Here is a 25612-nt window from a genome sequence, read left to right as displayed (position 1 = left end):
CCGCTCAGCCCGCTTCCTCCTTGTTACTGGGTCTCAGCCAGAGGACGATGCTGTCTGCATCCAGGGCAGGGCTTCCCTCCTCAGTTATATCTGTTTGGAAACTCCTCACAGACCTTTCTAGAGGTGTGTCTCCTGGATGATTTACAGTCAGTATTAACCATCAGAGACCTACGGACACACTGCCATCAGAGATGATTGATAGCTCTCATCGGTAGCTTGGATTTATTAATGTAACCCCCTTTTGTTCTAGCAAAGGTCTGGAGGGCATTTTCAGAAGTATGTTCTGAAAGGAGTATGTTCCACAAAGGCAGTATGGAGGGAAATAAAGGGAAGGAAGAGGAGTTGTACTTCAGAATAAATGAAGAATATGCTTGTGAATACCTGTTGGATTCTCTGAGCTCTTTATGCCCTGGGGAAAATGGCAGAAACAACACCTGAGAGGCAGCTAGGATTCACAAGACAGTCTCCAGACAGTGACTGAGTGATTTCCTATGGCGGGGGGAGGGAGAAGATTCCTTATTTCAAAACATCAGTTAGTGACATGGGAGGCAGCTTTCTCTATATTTTAACAGAAAATATAGTACAGTGCCCCCAGAACCTTCTCATGTCTTCTGCTCTTTGGTGAGGCCCCCAAACAGGCACAGAGTTAGAGTGGAGAGGTGGCAAACCCCAAGAGTTGGGATTCACCGGTCTCAAGAGTCAGCTAGGTCTTGGTGAACAGTGAATGCAGGTTTTTGACTAGTAGGTTGGAGGCTTCCAAGCAGTGCCCAGTTTGAAGTCAGGACACACTTTGGGAATCAGTAGAAACTTCCCACGACAATCGGTTTTCCAAACAGGGCTTTGGATAAAATGTGGAACATAGGGTTTAAAGTCAAGTTCTGTGGAAAGGAAGCAGGGGACACTGTGCTAGCCTGTGCTGCTGTCAAGGATGGGCCACAGTCTTTGGCTGAACCAGCTGAGGTCCCTGCTCTTCTCCACAGTGAGGGACTTGTCACTGACACCCAGATGGAGTTCCTTTATGCCAATCATAAACTAGCTGGGATACTTTGCTTATTTTGTGTGTTTTATTATTTTAAAATTGTAGTAGACATTTAGATTTTTCTCTTCTAAGTTCACAAACTGCAACTGTGCTCCAGAACGCCGTGTTAACACACTGGCTGCTGTTTCAAATCTCTTTTCCTTAACCAGGTTGTCTTAGTTAGAGCTTTTATTGCATGGCAACTCTTAATTTAATTAGAGTGGCTCACTTGCAGTTTCAGAGGTTCAGTCCGTTATCATCACGATGGGGGGCATCATGGTGTGCAGTTAGATGGGGTGCTGGCTACATCTTGCAGGTAACAGGAAGTTGACGGTCTCTCACCGAAGGAAGTTTGAGAGAAAGAGACCTCAAAGCCCACCCTACAGTGACACGCTTCTCCCAACAAAGCTACACCTAATAGTGTCACTCTCTTTGGGGGCCATTTTCTTTAGAACCACCATGCAGGTTCTGGCTCCAAATTCAGAGTTTTTTCTATTTTGCCTCGGTAAACTGTGTCTCATCCAATAGTGACCATGAGCTGACAGTCAAAGGACAGTGCTGGGAGTGGACCCCAAGAGCAGATGGTGGTGGTGCACATGTGGCTTGAGAGTACCAGGTCATGGAGTGGTGGATCCAGTGTGGATCCTGCTACCTACATGCTGAGGATACCTTGCCTTCCCAATAGCCTCAGCATCGTGCAGAGCTGAGTTCCATGTCCAAGCCCTCCCAAAACCTAGAGGAGGGGGAAGCGGGAGAGCAGAAAAGCTCCTCTGCAGATAGCAGCCCCCAAAGTGTGAGCCTGCCCACATCATGTCAACTAAACTCCAAAAGTGAGCAAAATAAGGCAAAACTGAAGCGCAGAGAGCCGTGCTCCTTATTTCCACCCAGGTTATCTGTGAAATGGATAGAATTCCCTAATGGCAGTCTAACTGAAGCCAGGATTCTATAAAGAGGTGGCCAGCAGGTGTTGAGTGAGGCTGGACTCCCTGGCCCACTCATTCTCCCTTGATCCCAACCTCACAAGAAACCCACCATAGCCGACACCTGTTGCAGACACAAATCGTTGTAGATGGGTTTTTTATCACCATAGACATAACCAGGCATTTCTCTTGGTGTCCTGAATTGCTCTTCTTGGAGACTGGGCTTAGGCACATGACTGGGGGAAAATAATTAAGTTCAGACTGGTCTTGGCAATTGTTCCCATCATGGGATTCACAAGTGGAAAGTGTCTGGTTCCTCTTTTCTCCCCAGTGAAGGATTTTCTACAACTCCACCCAGGAGAGAAATTACAGCTCTACCCAGGATCCATGTGCTCTGGTCCAGGGCAGGGGTGGAGGTTGGACACAGCCTCTTCCCCCACGACCCACTCATTTCTTGAAGAAACAAAATCAAACCCTGCTTGCTTCTCACTACCTCAATTTATCAGGGAGAATGCTGGCAATCATTTCCATTGAGAACATTTCCTTACTAGCTTTAGCTTGTCTGCAGGTATTTAAATAAAAGTGCACAACCATTTCCCTGCTGTTTTGAAAGCTGCCTTTAAAGCACTATAAGTTCAGAGAAAATTTAGAACTTTTTTCGGCCACAAAATGGTGATCAAATTACCTAGATTATCAACACCATTGACAAGGCAAGCACCTGTACCAGGCTTTCTTTTGGGCCACCAACCAGCTCCTAAATCATGACATAGACTTATTATGAGTTATGATTGCTGGGCCTTAGCTTAGGCTCATTTCTTCCTCTCTTATAACTTAGGCTTTACCTTTGTGGCATTACACAAGGGCACCTCTGAGCCTTTTTTTGCAGGGAATCTGACCCTGCCACACATTGACTGACCTCAGCAGCTTTCTGGAACCATAGTGCAAGCATCTATAACATTGTAACTCTGGTATCTGCATGCTTGCAAAACCATATAGATACTGCTGCTGAATTCGGCTGCCAGTTAAGATGCAGTCTGCCTGTCCTCTGCCACAACTGTAGCCTTGGTGTGCTCTGGCACCATAACCTGGGAACCATGTTCCCTATGAGGTTGTTCTTAAGCATGGGGCCCTTTCAGCAGCGTTCTCAGTTAAGGCTCTCTCCTCTCAAATAAATTCATGTTTTTGCAGGTTGTGTATACCTGGACTTTTCTGTCCCATCAGCCAGTTCCCAAATAACCACACAGAGACTTATTATTAATTGTAAATGCTCAGCCAATAGCTCAGGTTTGCTACTAGCTCTTACATTTTAAATTCTGCCACACTCTGCCATGTGGCTTGGTACCTCCTTCTCTCCTTGTCTCCTGGAGATGCTGAAACTCCTCCTCTTCCTCTTTGTGCCCTCCCTTTGTCTTCAGGTCCTGACAAACCTTTACCTGGTCAGCTATTGGCCACTCAGCTTCTTCTAACCCAATCACAGTGACATCTATTCACATGGCGTAGAGGAATATTGCACAGCTGAGGGCTTTGATGGGTGGCGTCTGGCCCTCCTGTTGTCCCAGAGAAGATCAAGGGGTTCCCTTTCAGTTGCATGCATCTCTTTAACAACTGCAGCTGCCTTTCCTCGGTGAGGCTTTTCTGACTTTAAATTCACCCCCCACTCCTTTCTTTCCTTACCAAGGCACACATTTTTTTATTGTTGTTTTACTATTTCTTTTTCTTTCTCTCGCTGTAAATCCAAATAAGAGCACTGAGCAACAATCACCATGCAGCCTGGATGTTTTACTGTCTCTAAATTTTGTTTATTAAACAACTTTGTCCATTACTTTAGCATTCAACTACACTTAACACTTTCAAACTTCAGGCAGAAAATGGCTACATTCATCACAAAATGTAGCACAGGTGACTTCTAGCCCAGTCCCCATAAAGCCCTTGTTCCACCTGAAACCTCATGAGCACACGTTGACTGTCTGCCTTTCTGTTTGCATCCTGGTCCTTCACATTCCTATCAGAATGGTCCATTAACCTTCCTTGACAGCATCCTAGGGTGTCTCTAGCTCAAGGCTGCAAACTCTTCCACATTCTTCCCAAAGCTGGTTATAAAAGGTTACAAGCCAAATTGTCATGTTTATCATAGCAACAGCCCCACTCCTGGCACTGATTTTCTGTATTGGTTACTTTTCCTGGGATTAAAAAGTCCTGGAAAATCAACTTAAAGGAGAGTTTGCCACAGGCTGGAGAGATGGTGCAGGGGTTAAGAAGAGTGTGACTCCCAGTTTGAGTCATACTTCATCACTGTGTGTCTGCAGTCCCAGAACAGAGCAGGGAGGGATGCCGATCCAGTATCAGTTCGTTCTCTCCTTTACTAAGTCTTAAGCAGGCTTGGATCCCAGTCCATGGGATTATGCTGTGCAAATTCCAGGTGGGTCTTCCACCCTCAGTTAAATCTTTCTGGAAACATCCTCACAGACACACTCAGAACTGTTCTCCTAGGTGAGTGTCTTAGGGTTCATACTGCTGTGACAAAATACCATGATGAAAAAAAGCAAGTTGGGGAGGAAAGGGTTTGTTTGGCTTACACTTTAGCATTGCTATTCATCACTGAAGGAAGTCAGGACAGGAACTCAATCAGAGCAGGAACCTGGAGGCAGGAGCTGATGCAGAGGCCAGGGAGAGGTGCTGCTTACTGGCTTGCTCTCCAAGGCTTGCTCAACCCATCTTCTTACAGAATCCAGGAGCAGCATCCCAGGGACGGCTCCACCCACATTGGGCTGGACCCTCCCCCATTGATCACTAAATGAGAAAATGTCTTACAGCTGGATCTCACTGAGGCATTTCCTCAACTGAGGCTCCTTCCTCTGATGACTCTAGCTTTTGTCAGGTTGACACCCAAAACTGTCAAATACAGTGACTCTAGATTAACCAAGTTGCTAATGAAGATTAACTATCACCAGTAGAGTTGTGTTTTATTCTGTTCTCATGTGTGTGTATGCATGCATGCATGTGCACATGTGTGTGCCTGTGTGTGTGTGTGTGTGTGTGTGTGTGTGTGTGTCTGTGTCTCTGTGCGTGTATGTGTTTGTATGTGCAATAGGAATTCCTTCCCTGGGGAAAAGTAAATAAACATCTACCCTCTCTTTATAAGACCCCAGTAACAAGCCAACAAATGATTCCACAAAAGTCCAACTTGGGGGACCAAGACTTGCAGAGCATGGGCAAGGACGTGCCGACAGGAAGGTAGGCAATGCTAAAGCAGCCATACTGGAAAGTTCATCCAGGATAGATGATGGCTTCCCAGCAGGTGCATAAAAGTTTCCCCTTCTAGTGTACTGTCCATAGTCTATACTCTAGCACCTCTTGAGACCAAGAAGCCACATGCAATTAGAGCAGAATTACATACAAATGGCTGGGAGGTGCAGGAATGTTGCAGCTGGTACCTCTGTTGAGGGTCCAATGTCTCCCCCCATCACCTCTCTCTGATGGGGACATCTAAACTCCAGAAGCTCTACCATGGTGGTGTGTTGCAAGCACGCCCAGCTGATCTGATAAAAATGTTTGGCTCAGAGAAATGCATATACAACAGTCTGTCTCTCTGTCTCTGTCTGTCTCTGTCTCTCTCTCTCTCTGTTTGTGTGTGTGTGTGTGTGCATGAAGAAACCAAAGGTCTACTTGGGATGTCATTCTTAAGACAGTGTTTCTTACTGACCTGGAACTGGCCAATCAGAAAACCTCAGAGATCCACCTGCCTCCACTTCCCCAGCACTAGGTTTACAAGTGTGCACCACCATATCTAACTTTTACCATGGGCTCTGGAGGCCAAACACAGGTTCCCAAGCTTGCACAGCAAGCAACTGAATTTAACCTTCCAGCTCTTACCCTTCTTGCTTTTGTTACAGAAAGTGAAGAGGAAGTCAGTTGGCCGGACCTGTGATATAGTCAGTGCATACAGTCCCAATAGCTCATCAGTGGGAATTGAGCTTAACTTCAAGGATTCTAACTGACAGCATGTCTCAGCATTTCACCAGATCTCAGACATTATTGACCATGCATAGGCACTAGTCACACGTGGCTACTCAGGGTGTAGAACAAAATCTTCCTATGTCTTCTATGGAACTTAAAATTGTAGATGATACTGTCCCTCTGTCTTCAGAAAGCAGGGGTCCAGAAAGTTGGAAAGCTCTTCTTGGTGTTAAGATGAAATTGCCCCTTTAAGCTCTCATTATTTTGCCTTCTGAAGCATTAGCAGAATTCTTCCACAGGACAATCAGTTCAGTATTTGTAAACATCCCCGCCCCATCCGTTTATAACATGTGTTAGAAATTATTTATCTGGCCTTGGAAGACATTGAGCTGGGCGATTTTGTGAATAGCCTCTCTGACTGTTGCTGGGCTCTCAGGCAACAAACTGAGTTCACAGCTACCCCCTTATCAGTGATAAGTAGTCACTCAGAGTTCAACCAGAGAGCAAGGAATGTTCTTTTAATATGAAATAAGATGCAAAACTCTCATAAACAGAGCCTGGGGATTATGGGAAGGGGGCCCAGCTCCACACCGAGTATGGTTTGTCTAGTTGATGCTTTTTCATATTGGAGGGAAGGGACTCACTGAGCTGTTGCCTGACTGTCCTCCCCATCTGCACCCCAGAGTGCCAGCCTGAGACAGGCAATGCCACCATTATATTGGCCAGAGATACTTCTGGCTCATGTTTAGTAATGTGGTACAATCCCACTTATCTATTTGGATTTCCTGAGCTATTGGCTACTGAGCTGGGGACCCAAGATTGGACTTCAGAGCCCATGTGAGTTAGGCATGCTGATGTGCACTTGTAATCCCAGCACTGGGGAAGTACAAGCAGGTGGATCTCTGCAGCTTGCTGGTTGACCAGTCTCAGGCCAATAAGAAACACTGTCTCAAAAAGTCAAGGTGAATAGTATTCTAAGGAATGACACCACAGGTTGACACTGGCTTTCTTGTGTGTACTTCAGAAAATGGCTTCCTATTACTGTATCTTGACCTGCTTCCCTGTGTGTTCTTTTGGAAGTTTCAGAGTTTGGGATTTTATATTAAGGTCTTTCTTCTATTTTGTTGATTTTGATACAGATATCACAGGTGTTTATCACTGATATTCAGCAAATCAGTATGTGTGTGAGGGTGTGCGTGAACACTCATACCCTTCTTTAAATGGATATAAGTATCCATTTAAAATGAAGAGTATCCTATATTAGAACCACAGTAAAATCAGTCAAATCTGCAAAATTAATGTTGATGAAAAATAACTCGACTCAAGGACTGGAAAACATTTCAATGCAGAGTTCTGGTGGCAAATATTTCAGCCTCATCCGGGCACATGCTCTCTGTCACACACTTGAACTTTGCAGTTGAGAACTCAGCCACAGTCATGACATGGATAAATGGACGTGGCTATGCTCCTATAATGTTGCTTGTGAAATACTGAACAGCCTGGTGCAGGCTCACAGGCTGTGTTTTGCTGTGGATCTAACCTGCAGTATCTACCCAGATCTCACCCATTTCCCAAGAATGCACATGGCTTTGCCCAAGAAGTCCCAAGAAGTCACTGGGCTTCTCGACTTCATCTTAACGGAGGCTGTTTCTGATCTGGCCTCATCTCTCACCGATGAGTCTGAGGGAAAGACCGTTACTTTGCAACATGTCCTTCATGTTGTCTTGTGCACCTCTGTCATTTACACTGGCCACAAATGCCACAGCACCAGTGTGTTCTCTTCATTTCACACCTGGAGGCCCACGTGCAAGCCTTGAAGCTGACCTGACTAGGCTGCTGACTGCAGTGCTGCCGGTCTGAGCCTCTCAAGTGCTCCTGTGTGTGTGTGTGGGGGGGATACCTGTGGGGAGGTTTGGACCTGGAAAACTCCTGGTTCCCAGGCTTCCATCCAACTCATGTATCTCCACAGCCTGGCCTCTGTGAAGGTGTCTGACTTTGTCACAAGTTTGCTCAGCTCTTGGCTTTCAAGCTTTCCAAGTCCATGGCTCTGCAGGTGGAGTGGATGGCAAAGCATCGTGTCAGGGGTGTGTGAGTGTCCATCACATAACGGACAGAGAAAGACAGCTGGCTCTTGGCATGCATGACTCAAGGGGTCTCATGAAGCCCAGGGGGTCTTACACAAGTACTTTCTGAGGGCATACCCTTCATGCCCTAAAGTCCTCCCACAAGGCTCCATCTCCTAGTGTCCGTGATGCTGCAACACCTGGGTCCAAGCCTCAGTACAGGGGCCTCTGAGGAGCACGGAGCATCCAAGCCACAGCTGTTCCCAAGTGGAGACATTCCACGTGTATCATCCTCCACATCTGAGCTGGAGCACTCCTTTACTCCTGCTGCTTGATGGATTGGGATAGAATTGTGGCTTCTTTAATAGCCTGTACTTTTTAACAAGCATTATTTATGTCAGTATGAAGCTGGCTCCTGGCCTTTGGCAGGCCTCTTATTCTCTGACTGTCTCTTCGCTTTCTGGCATTATTCACAATACCCCAAGCTGTTTTCTACCACCAGAGCTGGCATCAGCTATTTCTCAGAAGAGCCCCAACTCCTTTTAAAGAAAAGGCTTTTGTTTTCAATAATTTTACCTGTCATTGTGTGGTTGCTATCCCATACATTTCTATTTTCGTTATCTGTTTATGTGAACCTTGATTTGCTGTTTCTAAATTACTCAGTAGGCACTTAAGTGACATATTTAAACATCAAAAATACAAAGCAAACTCTGAGTAGGACTATGATCCCATAGATGTTAGGTATGCTGTCATTGCTATTCAAAGGCATTTCCTTTTAATTTCTTCTTTAATTAACAGAGCATTTTAAAATTACTGCATTCATGAAGATTCTCCACACTCTCTGCCACTGGATCCCAATTTGACTCTGTTGTCAGGAAACACTATGGTTTGTGACTTTAAACCTTGTGAGTGACTGGACACTTTCCTTGTGACCCTGAGAACTCAGTAGCTCAGGCCCTCCGAGTCTTGTTGATTTTCTGTCAAATATTAATTATGAAGACAGAGGAATTCCTCCAGACTTCCAGCTAAAACTGTGGCTTCAAGAGCTTAAAGATGTAGGCACAGGCAAAGGCTTTCTGAGAAACTCCAACTATCTCAGGAAATATTAGCAAGAACTGACAAATAGGATTAGAGCAAAGTAAAAAAAAAAAAAAAAAAAAAAAAAAGGAAAAAAGTCAACAGAGTGAAGAGACAGTTACGGAGGGAGCTGAATCTCTTCTAACCACACACCGGACAGGGGAGATCTCTGTCTCTACACACCAGATGGGGAGATCTCTCCATGTATACTCACTGGACATGGAAGAGCTCCCGAGTCAACACACCAGACAGGGGGGATATCTACTTCTGATAACAACTGAGAATATGAATTTGCCAGTTCTTAAAAATAATACAATCCCAGCACTCGAGAGGCAGAGGAAGGCGGATCTCTGTGAGATCAAGGCCAGCCAGGTCTACAGAGCAAGTTCCAGGACAGGCTCCAAAACAATACAGAGAAACCCTGTCTCAAAGAGAGAGAGAGAGAGAGAGAGAGAGAGAGAGAGAGAGAGAGAGAGAGAGAGAGAGAGAGAGAAAGTATATTTAAGACACCTATAAGTTTGGTCTCTTGATGATGTATCACAGCTCTTGGATGTTGTTTTATTTGATGTCTGAATGTTGCACTTCCTCAGTCCTGTCTCTCACCTCTGGCATTTATTCTGCCTGATCATATCCATCAGTAGTGGTTTTCCCTGCTCTTCAAGTCTTCTCAACACTTCTGGCCGGTGTTTTTCAAGCTGTTTCTTGATGATATTTTCTCGGATGATGCTGCTGGGTTCATATCTCTGTATTGACTCCTTTGCTTCCCTCATTCATCTTTGTCTCTTTCCCTTTTGAAGCTATTATTTTTAGAAACTGACTTTTGAATTCCTTTCCCAGCACCCCAACCACCCCGGTATCACCGGATTCATTGATGGAAGAATGATGATCCCTTGGAAGCATTGTGTCTACCTTAGTAAGCAACTGACCCTGAAGTTCATTTCACCACTAACTGATATAGGGAGACCCAGCCCACTGTAAGTAGCATCATTCTCCAGGCCTGCACCTAAGGAATAAAAAAAAAAGCCACTTCATTCATTTCTCCCTTCTCATTGTGGAGGTGATCACCAGTGGTCTCAGACTCCTGCCTCTGCGACATCCTGCAATGACAGCCTGCAACCTAGAATTGTAAATTAATATAAATTAGATAATCCCTTGGCTGGAACTCTTTGTGTGATTCTAAGTTGTGTCAAGTTGACAATTAAAACCAACCATTCTTCATAAGTTGCTTTTGGTTAGGCTCTTTTATCATAGCAATAGGAATGAAGTTAAGGAAGACTTGAGCTACTCCTGTATCAGCCTTCCAAGGGCCAGGCTAACCCATGAACCACCACTCCCTGCTCTATTTTTAATAATTACCAAATCAGAGCCTGCTTTCTGGTGTCTCTTTTTTTCCATCTTTTAAATGTTAACAACGCAGAGAATTAAATAATGGCCAGGATTTGCATCCATCAACTCTACAAATACCATTGCATCATCTAACTAGTTTCTCTGCCACTGTTCTCAGGATAATGCCCCAACTTCACCTGCTGCACTTTTAATATGCCGTCTTTGCTCTTTTGTAGTTGGTGTTTCCTGGTCTAGATAGATGTCTTTGCATTTACCCTGTGGGGTGTGTCTGAGCCTTCAGAATTTATGGTTTGCTTTCTCCAGGTCTGTGTGGACTATTCTGTCATGTGGGATGGTACTTGTGTTCATTGTAAAGATTTGTCACTCATATTGGTTTGATAAAACGCTGATTGGCCAGTAGCCGGCAAGGAAGTATGGGGGGGGGGGCTACCAGACTAAGAGAATTCTGGGAAGAGGAAGGGCAGAGAAGAGTTGCCAGCCAGACGTAGAGGAAGCAAGATAAGAATCATGGGTTAATTTAATAATTTAAGGTAGATTAAGAATTATGGGTTAATTTAAACTGTAAGAGTTTGTTAGTAATAAACCTGAGCAATGAGCCTAACAGTTTATATTTAATATAAACCTCTGTGTGTTTATTTGGGACTGAATGGCTGCAGGACAGGGTGGGACAGAAACTTCTGGGCCAGGACTTCCAAGCGTTTGCTTTCCTGCTGTGTTTTCTCCTCTTTGGAATTGAGAGGTACACATGACCAGAGTCCAGTGGCTTTAAACATGACCCGGACTCAGCTGCTTGGAGCACTTGTGAGTCGGCCTTTAAGTGTTTCAACCCAGGAGCCAAGGGCGCTTGTACTCAGCACCATCTCTACTATATTTGTCTTTTATTTCAAAAGGAAGCCCACCAATCTGCCTGTGGTCAGTGTTGTCAACTCAACACAAACTAGAATCACCCGCGAAGTGTCTCAACTGTCATGTTCAGGTTGGCCTGTGGGGACTGTCTTGATTGCCTTACTTGATGTGGGAGACCCTGCCTGAAAATGTGTGGCACCATTCCTTAGCTTGGGGCTCTGGACTATATGGGTAGCGAATGCTATATGAATATTAAATTTCCATCAATTCATTCTCTCGCTCTTGACTGTGGTTTCCACTAGTTGCTTCAAGTTCCTGCCTTTACCTCCCTATAATAATGAACTCATTTAGTTGTGAGCTAAATAGGCTGTTTCTGCTGTTTCTCCCCTAAGTTGTTTGTTTTTTGTTTGTTTGTTTGTTTGTAAGCCACAGAATGAAACTAGAGCAGACATTGGTATTGTGTAACTGGGTCATTGCTGTGTCCTGACCACATGGCTTTAATAAAAGCACTCTGTAGCTGTCCATGGGAAGAATGAAATGTATGGCACGTTGGACGGGAAGAGCCACTGAATGCACAGTTCAGTGGGTAGCTACGAGGGAGCTCAGAAGACAGTGATGCCGAAAGAAACATGAACAGCAGAGGCGTGGCTTAAGGTCTCAGTGGGGAACAGACTCCAACAGTATCTGAGTGGGAAGCCATCTGTGTGGTATTTTGGTCAAGAAGCTGGATTCATTCTGCTTGTGTTCTGAGGTGAAAGGACTGGTTTATTGTTAGTGCGGGATGATGTTCGGGCTGGTGCTGAGGCAGCAGCTGAACTGACAGAGGTCAGCATCATGGCTGAGAATCCTCCTGCACTGCAGTGGGGCAAGAGGAAAGTGTTTCGTCAGGGTCAGCACAGCCAATACAGCTGTGGTCCAGGGGGACCAGGCTACATCTCAGCCTGGCAGCAGCCCCTAATGGTGTTGCATCATCTATGGGGTACTGGTTTTGAATGCAAAGATGGAGGGAATCATGGAGAACAGCTGATGCTGTTCGAGAATATTATCTTAACATTTGTTTCTGCTGCAGAGTAGTACTTTAACTGAGTTAATGTGTGTTACTTTTGTCTGTGCCGCATTTGTTTAGTTATGTAAAGACGTGTTGCATCTGTTTCACCTTGCCTGCCTAATGCTCCTGATTGAGCTAATAAAGAGCTGAACGGCCAATAGTTAGGCAGGGAAAAGGCTAGGCGGGGCTGGCGGGTGGAAAGAATAGGAGAAATCTAGAAAGAAAAAAGAACAGAAAAAAAGAGAGAGAGAGAGGAGGAAAGAACAAGGGACATGCCTGAGGCAAGGAGGCAGGCAGACAACAGACAGACAGACAGACACAGAGAAGCAATGAAAGAAGATACACAGAAGAATTGTACTAAGACCTCAGGCAAAAGAGTATATAAAGAGAAACGGGTCAATTTGTTGAAAGAGCTAGCCAGAAATGTGTCTAGGCTAGGCTGAGCATTCAAAACTTGCAAGTGTGTCATAATTTGGGAGCTGGTTGGCGGCCCCAAAAGAAAAGCCTGGTACACAAGGAGGCTGGGCATCCTGTGATAGGTGTGGAGAAGCCCAGAGAAGCCGCTGCCTGAGCTGTGATGGTGAATCTTCAGTTGCAGTGCAGATTCCGGGATACTGGCGATGACTGCCCCATGAACCAAGAAAAGCTGTGCAGGTGGAGTGGAGTGTGTCTGAGCCTGGGAGAGAAGCTATGTGCGAAGGCAGAGATGGGGACACAGCGACACCCTTGGCCTCTGGAGCCCAGATTATATCACCAGGTACTGGCACTGGGGTTGTTGGTTAGAGCTTTGATTTAAATGAATGTCCTCGCAACACCATCTTCCTTTTGGAACACCAACGTTTGCATATAACTTGTTATTATATAGCTCAGTTAAGAGACTTTGGACTTTTAAGAGGTTGGAAATTTAAAAGACTTTTCGGACATGAAAAGTTGGAATACAATGTTTATTATGGAAAAAAAAAAAACAAAGCATGAGCCTTTGGGGAAAAGGGAAGGGAAGGTTATAGTTTAAAATGACGTTTGTGTGTCAGACTGACAGAGGGGATCTATCATAGTTAACTACATAGTTAACAAGCTACAACCGCCTGGAAAGAGTGCCAGTGCCGTATTGTTTGTCTTAGTTGGTGCCCAGGGCAAAGGCCCAATGGACCCACGGTGGGTGCTGTCGGCAACACTGGAAGCAGCCAGGGCAGAGAGGCTGATGGGTGTGCTTGACACGTTTTAGGTCCAGTCCTATAGTCACCCTATGTCTCAGAAGCCACAGACATCCAGTAGGCTGCATAGTGACTGGCGCTCTGGTATGAGTTCTTCCCTTGGGAAGTTCCCACCATCCGGCCCAGCACCCTTGGGTTCATTCTGGGGCTCTGGGGACTGCTGGATGATTATTGTTCTGAAAGCTGATAAACAGGAGGGATGTGGGACCAAATGTCCTGCCCTTCTCATACAGCGGACTGTGGGTAGGATTATAAACCTTGAACGTTTAGGCTCATGGGTTACTCACACAAATGGCTAGACCTGGCATGGGAGTCAGGTGGCACCCACAGCACCTGCTGAGCCTGCATCTTTACGTACTCCCGGGCCTTGCCCGTCCTTCTGTGCTGGGCAGCATCTGCCGGCTGACCTGCACTGGTGCCAACTCCACAAGTCTCTCCTCCAGTTAGTGCCTGTGCCTCCTAGCAGCACTGTCCTATGCTCACTCTGGGACTCAGGGTTGGAAGGAGAGAGGAAATACTACTTACCAAGAAAAATCAGACAATACCAAGCCAAATTTAAGATCCACTGCCTCCAGCAATGTGAACAATTGATAATTTTATTCTATGAACATGGTTCTGAAAACCACGAAACCGCTGGCAATACAAAGTTACAACGTGGAGTCACCTGAGATAACTCTTTCCTGTGTAGTAGTTCTCTCCGAGTGAGCAGGTGTGCCCACGCGCAGTTGAAAGCCCTCTGCCCGAGTTACCCTCCCACTCATCTCAAGACAGGCTCAGCATAAGCTCTGCCCACTCCATCCATAGCCTAGGTCACTCAACACACTCATGCATCAACAACCTAACAAGGACTCATCTGGTTCTACCCGGATGTGCTATTAAAAACAGGAGCCATCCATCCATCCATCCATCCATCCATCCATCCATCCATCCATCCATCCACCCACCCATCCACTCACCCACCCACCCATCCACCCAGACTTTGTACCTGTGTCTACACCACACTCTTTCTTCCAGTCTTCATTTCAAGTGTTAAAACATTTTAACATGATCACCCAGGATTAAATAAAATGGAAATTTAAAAAACATTTCCAAATTATTTTTAAAAATTGTATTTCCAAAGATGATTTTAAAAGGAACAATGAAAACAAGAATTATGTAACTCACTACAGACACAGGTGAAGTTGTTTCTTTTAATTAAATTCTAGGGCAGTGCTTCTCAACCTGTGGGGCGAGGCCCCTTTGGGGGTTCAAGTGACCCTTTCACAGGGGTCACCTGAGACCACTGAAAATCAGATATTACGATTCCATAACAGCAGCACAATTAGTTAAGAGGTAGCAAGGAAAATAGTTTGACAGTTGGGGGCCACCACAACCTGAGGAAGTGTATCAAATAAAGGGTTGCAGCATTAGGAAGGTTGACAACCACTGCTCTAGGGGAAGAATCAGGGAAGAGGATGGATTTGAACTAAACACATTATATGCATGTATGAAGTACCCAAATAATAAGAAAAAAAGAAAAAGGCTTTTTAACTCTTAAAAAAATTATTTTTGAGACAAGAAAAAAAACCTATAAATGTGCTCACAGTAAGACCAAGATTTGAATTTCTAGAAACAGCTTGAAACAAAGCACTTAAGAATTCAATTAAATATTTATTGAACAAATGCAGAGTAAATGAACCAGGGCTGTTTGAACCTGAAGATCCATTAACCACCTCAAATCTTCAAAGGCTTCATACAGAAACAAAAACAGACACATTTAGCATTTCTAGGCAGGATGGGCACAGCAGGGCTGCAGGGTCACCCCAGCCCAGGAGCTTCCTCCAGCACACGCTGCCACACACACTCCAGGCACCTCCCTTCTCCTGAAAGAAGACACAGGAACTTGAGATGCCTGCACACACTGGGAAAAACCTGTAGCACTGACTAGCTCCTCCCAGAAGATGGTTCACCACTCTTCAGCAATCTGTGGTTCGACATCAGTGACTCCTTGTTGTGGGGTGGGAAGAAAGAACACATTCTCCACAGGGAGTGACAGTGTGGGTTAGGCACTGCCTGGGGACAGCCCTCAAACCCCAAGCACATCCCTATAGCCAGCAGCCAATGGTGTGTGAGAGTGTGGTGTGCACCACAGCACCCTCTCTGCTACTTGAAGCAGGACAGCTCGTGTTCAGAACCCAGTTGTTGACAGAAACTAGATGCATAATACTGATGGCTCCAACCAAAGTGATGGCTGCAAATGAGAACTGCTCCGGGACATTCAGCAGTCCGAGGAGGAAACTGTCCAATTCGCTTCATATTCTGTGTGCATTTTATCACACCCAAAGGACACTGAGGTGCTTGCCCTGTTCAGTGAACTCAGAATAAAACTCCACGTCCGTCTGACAGTGACAGGGGCTGAAGGTGGATCTTGAACTCAGATCTATCAGTTTTCCAGGAAAGCCACGTAGTCGGTCAGCCTGGCAAGCTGCTGCTCGTTGGGGATTGGCGGGACTGGGGCAGGCTCTGTACAGCAATGAGGGAAGCACACTTTAAGTTAGCCCGAGGTGCGACAGAGCACCCACCCTGCCACTAACCTGTGGAGGACTTTAAGAAGGTAACTTTCTTAGTGCTACACGGACAAAAATCATGCCTGCCAGAGGCCTAGATGGTTTTGAAAAGCAGGCAAGAAATCTCCATTTCTTGGTTGTCTCCAATGGATGTGAACATGCAGACCACAGAGCTCTGCCTGGACAGGCCCCCACTTGTGGGACACAGGGCAAAGAACAGTTCCTAAGTGCATCTCATGTGCCTGCAACACTGCTCCGTCATCAGGCAGAGCAGCACAAGGACCAAGCAAGGATCCAACCTCAGGATTGCATGAAATGGTGAGTTTGCGTGCCAGGCTGTGGAGGCTTCTGAGTACATTCCAGAACCCCAAGACCCCCTGGCATGACGGCAGCTAGTTCAGTGGTTGGGCTATCAGGTGCCACCACTCCAGGTTAGCTACAGGGAAGCCTACAGTTTCCTTTGGAGCCATGAGTGTCACTATACACCTGCAGAATCTACTTTCCACACATTACAGAAAACACACCAGCAAACAATGCGACACTTAACAATGCCCATGTGAAAACATGTACCTGATAAAGGAATAAACCTGTTACAGGAAACATCCGGGGCTCCCGAGGCTAAACAGAAGAAGAGGAACAGTTACATAGAACCAACATAAGTAATGCCCCGACTGTCATGCTCACCCCATTACACACTCGGTTCTCAGACGGAGACACGACCGTTCCACTTAAACACTTTATCCCAGCCTTCCTTAAGATCTACAGCCTTGGGGATGAGCACTGACATCTGTCTCAACACTAGGCGCCAGGGGCAGGTAAAGGACGTAGGGTCGACGCAGGAGGATTATGATGAGGGTGGGACAGCTGGCTCTAAAGACTACAGAAAAGAAAGCTAGAGTGACTAATCCAGTCAGTCTCAGGACAGGAGCGCAGGTAGGTGACCTTCCATGCCATTCTTCTCTAATGTCACTGTCTCTGAGGATCCACCTACCCTGCTTCCTGGGAAGAACCATTCTTGTGGCAGAGTCGGCTTGCCATCCTTGTTCCAATACACCTGAAAGTGGAGAGTTCACACACAGATGGGAGAAGAACACAAGTTCCTGCCACTGTCACTGCTCTAGGTGACACATCAGCGGTTGTGTAGGTACTAACTACAAAGGTTACTACAGGGACTGTATAAACTTATTTCTGAAATATTCTTTCCTCTCTGGGGCTGGTATAATCACTGATTATAGTGTTCTGTAGTAGTGACCTAACTGGTTTAATTCCAAACAGACATAAGAAACTTCTATGACTATCAACCACTGTAAAACAATGTAACCAAGTGCACACAGTTTTACCAGCGGGTTAAGAGCTGCAATAGCTACTTGGGCATGGCCAAGGGACTGGGGCCATGAACCAAAATGTACTGTGGAGACAGGACTTGTCTTTTTGAGTAGGGAAGGGTAAACCTGGGTAATTCGGTCAGCTGAGAAGTGCTTTTTTATGCAGCTACGCAAATGTCTACACAGCTGCCACAGCGACACTCCCGTGCTTGGTTACAGATGCCACACGGCCACCATGGGGAGAGTCCTGTGTTTGGTTACAGGTGCCACATGGAGGTGATGGGTGATGTGGGTTTTGTTACCACTTTCCTAAAAAAAAAAGCTACCACCTAAGTTTCCATTATTCTCCTAGAGTTCCAGAGAAGCAACAGCAAACCCATGATTTGTGATCTCTGTTCCCCTGTAAGGAACCAGCAAGGTCCAAGTACCTTTCACAGCTTCTTCCACAGGAAGTCCAACAAAGGCTGCAAAATCATCTGCGATTATGGAGGTATAAGCTTGAGAGACCAGGGCGAAGGCACGTCTTCTCGTTGCATCTATTGTGGAAGGGGAGAGTTGGCAGCAGGAATCAAGAGAACAGGATTCTTAAAGCTCTGCCATCCAGTTTTTATTTACAGGCAAAACTAGACCAACCCAAGCAGACCTGCACGCCTAGAAGGTATAAGGGCTCCATACTCAGTGAACATACACATTTCTCATATCAGATATTGACAAAAGCCAGAGATAGAAAACAACATCCAGGAGACCCCGATTTTAAGAAGGCAAACATTTATGAATTTAGGCACAAACATTTTCAATTTCCTTTGTTCCACTTCACCTACAAATACTAGCAGAATGGATGAGAAGACAGCTGCCCGTCTCCAATGCAGGATTCCTCCAGTGCAGGAGCACAAACTTATCCCCAGCACCTGTTCCTAACTGCAAATGAACATCAAGTCAGGACCCTGAACCCCAAGCCTGAAGATCTGACTCTCAAGAGAAGATGCTGCCAGGTCTGAGCATAGTATCTCCTTGGAAACAGCCTTCCACATTTCCCCAAGCTCACACACCTACATTAAGAAAATTCCAGAGTGAGACAAATGCCCCATCTAACCTAGCCAGTCCTTTTGTACAATGCCTCTTTTGTAATACAAGGCTCCTCCAGAAGGCTGCCAACCTGCTTCAGAAGTAATCATGTAACACTCCTGGGCTCTGGGCCCCACTGTGTAGAGGTCTGAAACAACATCTCCTGCAGTACTACTGTGATACTGTGTACTTGGCTTGCTGACAGTAACCAAAGGGGCATGTCCTCGGCCACAAGCTTTTTCAAAGGTCTAAAAAACTGCAGACAATGGACCTGGACATGGCTCAGTGGTAAAGGAGCTTGCTCCCCAGGCCTAGAGACACGAGTCTGTCCCCAGCCTCTGTAAAGGTGGGAGAGAACCCTCTGCCCACTACATGCACACTGTGGTGTGGTATGCACTCTCCGGCACACCAACAGCACTCTGACGCTGAGCCACACCCTGCATTCCCTACCACACTCCTCTGCTGCTGTTACACTCCCATTCTGCTCGAGTCTACCATCCTCCAGCAGACCTTTAGAATGTCTCAGGGGTGCAGAGATTCCCCTATGAAGGAGACAGGCATTCAGTGGGAAAGGACCAAGGCAGCAATGGCAGGAACACACACGCAGCAAGAGGAATACTGGAATAGAGGGAGGTTTCTGGAGTAGGGATAGACTGGAGCCAAATGAGAAAGGAAGAGAGACATAGTAGGGTTATGGAGAGGCAGGAGGGGCTAACAAGAATGAAGAACACGCAGAGGAGGGGAAGGAGTAGGATGGCAATGGATGCAGAAATAAAAGCTCTGTGTTCTAGTGCTAATCAGCGGCCACACATTTGCTCCCCAACTTGCCCTAACTGTGGTGCCCCTCACCCCACCCTGCTAGCTCTGGAATCAGGCCTGTTCTAGAGTTCAGTAGTACTGGCCCCTCATGCCACCCCCTCAGGCTTTGGGTGAGGGTGACTGTTAGAAGCATCTACTCCCTCAGTGCTTTGCCAGAGGATCCAATGCTGCTGGCCAACATGCATGCAATGTAGGAAGCACACGTGCGTGTACACACACTCACATACACCCTAAAGCCAATAGAAAGAACAGGAAAGAGTGACTCAGAAAGACTGGAAGCACATGCAGGAGTGTGAGAAAGGAGGGAGGCAGTGCCATACCATGCCAGGCCTCTAACTTCCCAAAGCTCAGATTCTAAGCGTGTTGCTTTGATGAGATGTATACAGGGGACGCACATCGATCAAAGGCCAAGGTTAATAAAGTCCAAAGTCTTTCAAATACATAGACTTAAAATTCTTGACCTACCCATACCATCAACTTTACATTATTGCCTAGTTTCATTTTACAACAAAGAACCCTTTCACAAGGCCACATGTGTGGTATACTCAGTAATTAACCCAAGGAGTAAAAGACAGAATGAGCTACATAGCAAGGGCCCTGGACCTTCCTGTCTCCACAGAAATAATGATGACGAGGATAAAAGATATTGCCAATGGAATAACTACAATCTGGAATCAATAGTGACACCCTCCACTCGCCCCATGCTCCCCAGAACCCCCAGTAATGAAATGAAGAATCACAGTGAGCACAGATCTAGGTCAAGTCTGACACGCACCCACAAATCAGAACTGTCTTCTTCTAAAGTACACAGCACAGCACTGTACCTCCAAGGGCTCCAAGGACAGGCTTAGTGCCATATAACTTTGAACCACAAAGAGACATTACCTCTAAGGGCTTCCATGATTGGCTGCACAGTCTCCGACCACTGGTGTGCGTTGATAGTGGTATAGATCCCAGGGAAATCTCTCTGCCAGATTCGCTGTCCTACTGACCAAATACCACCAAGTTCAGAATTTGCCTGCAATAAATATGGTTGCCTTTGAAGGAATTCACTCTGAAATTAATGACTGTATCTTCCAATAAAATCTCAGAAATGACAGAACAGTTATTAGCTATATCATTAAAACACACACTACTGGTTTTAGGAGATGCAATTACTTTTCCAACAGGAGCGTTCAACCGCAGTCCACAGGGCCAAGAACAGGTATGAACTGTGAAACCTTTTTTTTTTTTTTTTTTTTTGTAGCTTGTGTGCCCAGTTCCAGACTCTGAACTTTGCAGGTGACAGAAAGGTTTTGCAATGCCCAAAGGTTGGGGCTGCCTGATTTAATAAGATGCTGTGAGAGGTAATTTCTATAATTACCATTTCTACTACAATTACAAAATATGGGAAACCAAAAACCAAAACAAACAAAAACAAAAAAGCCAAAACAAAACAAAAAAAAAAAAAAAAAAAAAAAAAAAAAAAAAACCAAAAACCAAAACAAACAAACAAAACCAATGTTTCAGAATGAAGTCTGGGGACCAATCATCTTAAGCACTGCCATTTAAACCTAAGATGCTGGCATTTCTTCAGTTAGGACAAAACTACCAGCTTTAGCTGGCAATGTCCACTGCAGAGGCTTCATGCAGGCAGGGCTCCTGTTCACATCGGCACACTGTGTGCTGCTCCTGCCTCTAGCTTCCTCTTACAAACATCAGTTCAGGGTAAGGACGGAAAGTGAAATGAAATCTTATTTCATTCTACTGGGCCAGAAATTTTTCTCAGGTGATTACATTTAATCTCCCACCCCAAGTCAGAAATTGTAATTAACAAAGTGATCTTAATGCAATGACTATCCATGTAAACAATGCCAGTTTCCAAATGGCGTCATTACAGGAAACCAAGTCCCCAGCCCCTCAGCAGACCAACTCCCACAGCAAGACAGGCCTTAGCACATGAACAAGATTTCCGAATCATCCTGTTAGAGAAACCTGACGGTGTGTAACGTTAACATTCACTTAACAATATATGGGAGAGAAAGAGAGGAATTGGGAGCTGTCATTTAAGTCAGTGCCAGTCTTTGCAGAGCAAGGGGACTCTGCAGAGTACTTACAGACTTTATCGCAGGTGGTATCCTCTTCCAAAGATACCTTGCATTGTTCCTAATTCACACAGAGAGAAAACAAAACAAGTCATCTCAGTTAATACGACCAGGTTCTAATGTAAACACATGGAAGAACATCTACCAATATACATGGACAATCCAGTTATATATGAATTTGTTCTTCAGAAAAGCAGCTTTCCAGAAAAAAGGACAATCTTTCTCTCTCTCTCTCTCTCTCTTTTTGCTGACTTTTTAAAATTAACAACCCAGATCCTAAACTACAGCAACACATTCAAACCACAGACTTACATAAACCTTCCTGTATAACCACTCATTTGTATAAACAAATGTATACATTTAAAGGCTTTGACTTGTTCCCCACAATACATGCATACACAGTGCTGTTGGGGTTAGGAGTCCTTCTAATGGGCACAGGGCTTAAGCTCTGGAACGATCATCATAAAACAGAAATAACTTATATGTGTGTACTGACAGAAATCCCAGTTTAGTTACTGTAAAAATATCACAAAGGGTTTGGAGCTACATGAGCCCTCTATTCTATAACACACTAGTTTTTCCTCAAGAACGTGCCAGTGTGTGTGTGTGTGTGTGTGTGTGTGTGTGCAAAACACACACAACAAAAAAATTTCAAAATTATTATTGTGACTGAACAGGAAACATATAACAGGATTATGATAAAAGACACCTATGTGTTTTGTATACTTCCAGATAATCTGGAGGAAGCTGCTGCTCTTCATTTTAGATAAAAGGTAATACTTACATGTCATTCTGTAGCAAATACAAAGCTAGAAGCTGACTGTACACTGGTGGTGTGGCAATTCCTCCAGGAGCCTACGGAGACAAAAAGAGAAAAACCTCATTTCATAATACACTTTAAGAAAAGAGAAAATTCAAATTTAAAAAGTAAGCCCCTTAGGGGAGTATCAAGGATTAAAATCCGAGGAGTGAGTTTTGATCTGATGTCAGCTGTCATCTACCTCCAGTGGGTATTAGTTTCTTTACATATATACATTTAATTGGCATCACCTCAGAAGGTCTCACATTTAAGGAAACTTACAATTGCAGGAAATAAAATAAAAGGTTCTTAAAGCTCTCTCTCTTCACATACACACACACACACTTTTAAAAAAGCTATCCAATGGGTAATTATAGAGACCTGTCTTCTGTCTTTCCCCAATCTTAATCCAGACCTTCAGCAAAGGACTGTTAAGTGTCTCCTTTAGTCGGGGAACCTTTTATTCCCCGTTTCTTTTGTTGTTTTGATTTTACGAACCCCAAGCTGGCCTCGAACTTACAGCTAATGCTCCTGCCTCGGCCTCACGTGTTCCCCCATGAGGTTTCTGTGCCATCGCACCCAGCCTACTTGGTAAACTTTTTATCATTACATTGCAAATGGAAGCGTGTCCCGACCACGGCCAGGATCCGAGGCGTGATGAATCGGGGATATGCTTTCAGCAGGCCGCGGCCCGGCCCGTTACCCTGGAAACGGTGCCCATTCGACCGCCCCAACCTGCCGCGCTACCTCAAGCTCCTGGTTCTCGCACTGATCCAGCAGCTTTCTGAAACTGAAGGCGCTGTCCGCCATCACCGCCACTGGCATCTTCCCGGCCTCACTCGCCGCCACCGCCCCGCCACACCAAAGCCCAAGCTGGCCTTCGGGGCGTCGCGCCAGCGATGACGTAAGGGCTAGTTCCGCTCAATACGCATGCGCGAGCGTGCGTCGCTTCCTGAGCGACGCCGTGGCAGAGAGAAAGGAGCGGCGGGCGCTCTGGCCCGTAATCTCGTTGATCTGGAGGACCCTCCTTAGGCTCGAAAGAGCCTGCTTTCTCCACCGGGCCACTGCGGTTGGGAGGGGCTGGCTGGGACTCGGATCTTCTACTCTTGAAGGTGGTAACTGGAATGCATCGTTCATACCCACAGTTACACTGGGAGAATAGTAAAACCGTTGGATCTTCGTGTGTTTTGAGAACGCCGAGCTGTGTATTTGATTTAAGCTAAAGTGTTATAAGCCGAGGAAAGCCCAGAGCTGAAACTGCTTGCTGTGCACAGATCCCTCTTCTAACAATGCACTTGGCAGCCTGAGACCCTCACCAACAGCCCCGCCCCCCCCCCCACACACACTCTTCTCTGAAAAATCACCTAGCAACTGTTGGCAACCCAGGACCCCTGTCCACAATTTTCATGGCGCTGTAGGCACATCCTTTCCAAGTAGTGGGATAACTTTTTCCTCCCTGTATTGACCATCGAAAAGAGTCTATTCAGTATTACACCAGATATATACAGGAGGTCTAATCTGGCCTGGACCGGGTTTAGGTGCCTGCCTAATATGACAAACCGTGTTTCTAAGTGAACTTGATGGGAGAATCTGCTATTAACCATCTTATGCCTGTGCATACTGGCACATGCATATGATTAAAACCAAATACATTATGGAAACGGGCATACACAGTAGAAAGGGAGGTAGCAAAGCTAAAATCTGTCAATCTAAACAGTTCAATGGCCCGTAGCAACCAAATTCTTTAACTCCATAAAAGCCCCAAACAGTAATTGGGCCCTGGCCTAGAATATCCTGTCTTAATGTGGCCCACTGTCATTTTGACGTGTTTCTGCAGTATTGCTTTGCTTTTGGATAAGGTTTCCTTGCTATGTTGCAAATCTGTGTGCCTGAATTTCAATTCTGTGCATGAGAAGTAAAAAAACACCCAGCCTTGACCCTGACCACCAAAAACAGTACCCCCAGAATTCTATAAGGTTCCCTGGACACCATAAGCAATGGCATGAGAACCAACAGCTGCCCCTTCCCTGTCTCCTCAGGCCCAGTTGGCAGCACTGGAGACAGAACCACAGTCTTGTTCAGGGTAGTCCTACCATCGAGTTGTACCTCCAGATCCTTTTACTAAATGGCCCAGGCTGGCCTTGAACTTGTGGGGGAAATTTCCACACTCACTTCTCTCTTTACCTACCTCCTGAAGCACCCTCCCCATCTCAGTAGACTTCTGTGTGTATCTCATGCACACACACAATACATGAGTGAAGTTTCTCTAGCCTGGGTCACTGGTGTACCTGACCTTTGGTGGTCTCCTGATAAGCAAGCCCTCCTTGATTCTTCTCTGCCCTGTGAGTTTTCTTTGAAGCACACACCATATCTTTTTGCTCTTCTACTCAAACACATGTGAACAAAAGGATCTAATTCTTCTTATCAGAAGCTCCACCTTGTAGACTGATAGACTGATTAGTGCTCCAGCAGTTGCGGAGAGGGCAGAAGGTTGCAGGTTTGGAGTGTAATTATACTCCATCTTGGGCTGTCTTCAGTTCGCTTAACAGCTATTTCTTGCCTGCTTACGTTTGACCTAACAGCCCTCTGATTATCAAGTGAAACCCTTTGAAATATATTAACATAATGGACTGCTGGCTCCTCAGAGCTGTGAACACCCTGCTTACTCAGTTATGCCATGACTCGATTCCCTCTTGGAGGTTTGGAGGTCTGCTGACCCTGCACCATTGTGTTCCCAGGAAGTTTTGTTTGAAGAATGGCAGGAAAGTGAGGCCAAAATGAACATATAAAAGGAAGAAGGCTGGAAACCGCCCTGCCACTAAGATTAACATACACAAGAGGCTGGGCAAAAGAATACGTGTACTGTATAAGTGCCCCATCTGCGGTCACTGCACACTGAGCTTTTGACCTTTGTCCAGTTCTTCAGCACTCAGAAGGGCATCGTGTCCTTACTAAACTCTCTCTAAGAGATATAAGAACATGGAAGTCCCTGGGGATGCCTGCTAGACCCCACATTTGCCTGTAACAATGGTACACTGTGGTTGCTATATGGAATGCCAATCGCATGCTTATGACATAGATTCCCCCAGCTTGTGTGTGCTCTGTTGACTTAAAGGACTTCACTAATAAAACCCACGTTTTAGAGAAACATATTAAACACTTTAGGGCAGCAACAGCTATCACTGATGACTTTAGTATAATGAAGTTATCTGTTTAGAAAAAAATTATGTTTAATGCTCTGCTTAGAGTATAACGATCGGGGGCTGGAGAGATGACTCAGCAGTTAAAAGCAAACATTGCTTCTGCAAAGAACCTGAGCTTAGTTTCTACTACTCACTTCAGGAAACTCAAAATGTAACTGCCTGTAACTCTAACTCTGGAATCTAATACTTCTGGACTCCAAGCAAGAGCATGCATGCAAAGCATGCACACACACACACACACACACACACACACACACACACACACACACACACCAATAATA

At 45.5% G+C, this 25612-nt stretch overlaps 1 protein-coding gene across 1 annotated transcript; it reads right to left on the bottom strand.

The window, feature by feature from the left end:
- Positions 1 to 15120: 15120 nt before the first annotated feature.
- Cops8 (COP9 signalosome subunit 8) lies at positions 15121 to 23032 on the bottom strand. Its single transcript, XM_051190774.1, has 8 exons — positions 22876 to 23032; positions 22114 to 22184; positions 21342 to 21390; positions 20131 to 20263; positions 17790 to 17897; positions 17028 to 17090; positions 16607 to 16654; positions 15121 to 15992 (listed from the first exon to the last, which is right to left on the bottom strand). The coding sequence occupies exons 1-8, from the start codon at positions 22951 to 22953 to the stop codon at positions 15913 to 15915; spliced, it is 630 nt and encodes a 209-aa protein (XP_051046731.1). The 5' UTR covers positions 22954 to 23032; the 3' UTR covers positions 15121 to 15912.
- Positions 23033 to 25612: the final 2580 nt, after the last annotated feature.

This window comes from Phodopus roborovskii, unplaced genomic scaffold (genome assembly GCF_943737965.1).
Source record: "Phodopus roborovskii unplaced genomic scaffold, PHOROB, whole genome shotgun sequence".
NCBI classification, from domain to species: domain Eukaryota; kingdom Metazoa; phylum Chordata; class Mammalia; order Rodentia; family Cricetidae; genus Phodopus; species Phodopus roborovskii.
Note: the sequence above shows the minus strand (reverse complement) of the source record. Positions and strands in the feature narration are given on the sequence as shown.

Excerpts from the sequence above, each read along its gene's own strand:
- Cops8 (XM_051190774.1), bottom strand. The coding sequence starts at position 22,953 with ATGCCAGTGGCGGTGATGGCGGACAGCGCCTTCAGTTTCAGAAAGCTG. Across the intron at positions 17,091-17,789 it reads TGTGGAAGAAGCTGTGAAAG|GTGTATTGGAACAAGGATGG; the intron begins GTACTTGGACCT and ends CTCCACTTTCAG. Across the intron at positions 15,993-16,606 it reads CAGGTTTATTCCTTTATCAG|AGCCTGCCCCAGTCCCGCCA; the intron begins GTACATGTTTTC and ends ATTGCTGTACAG.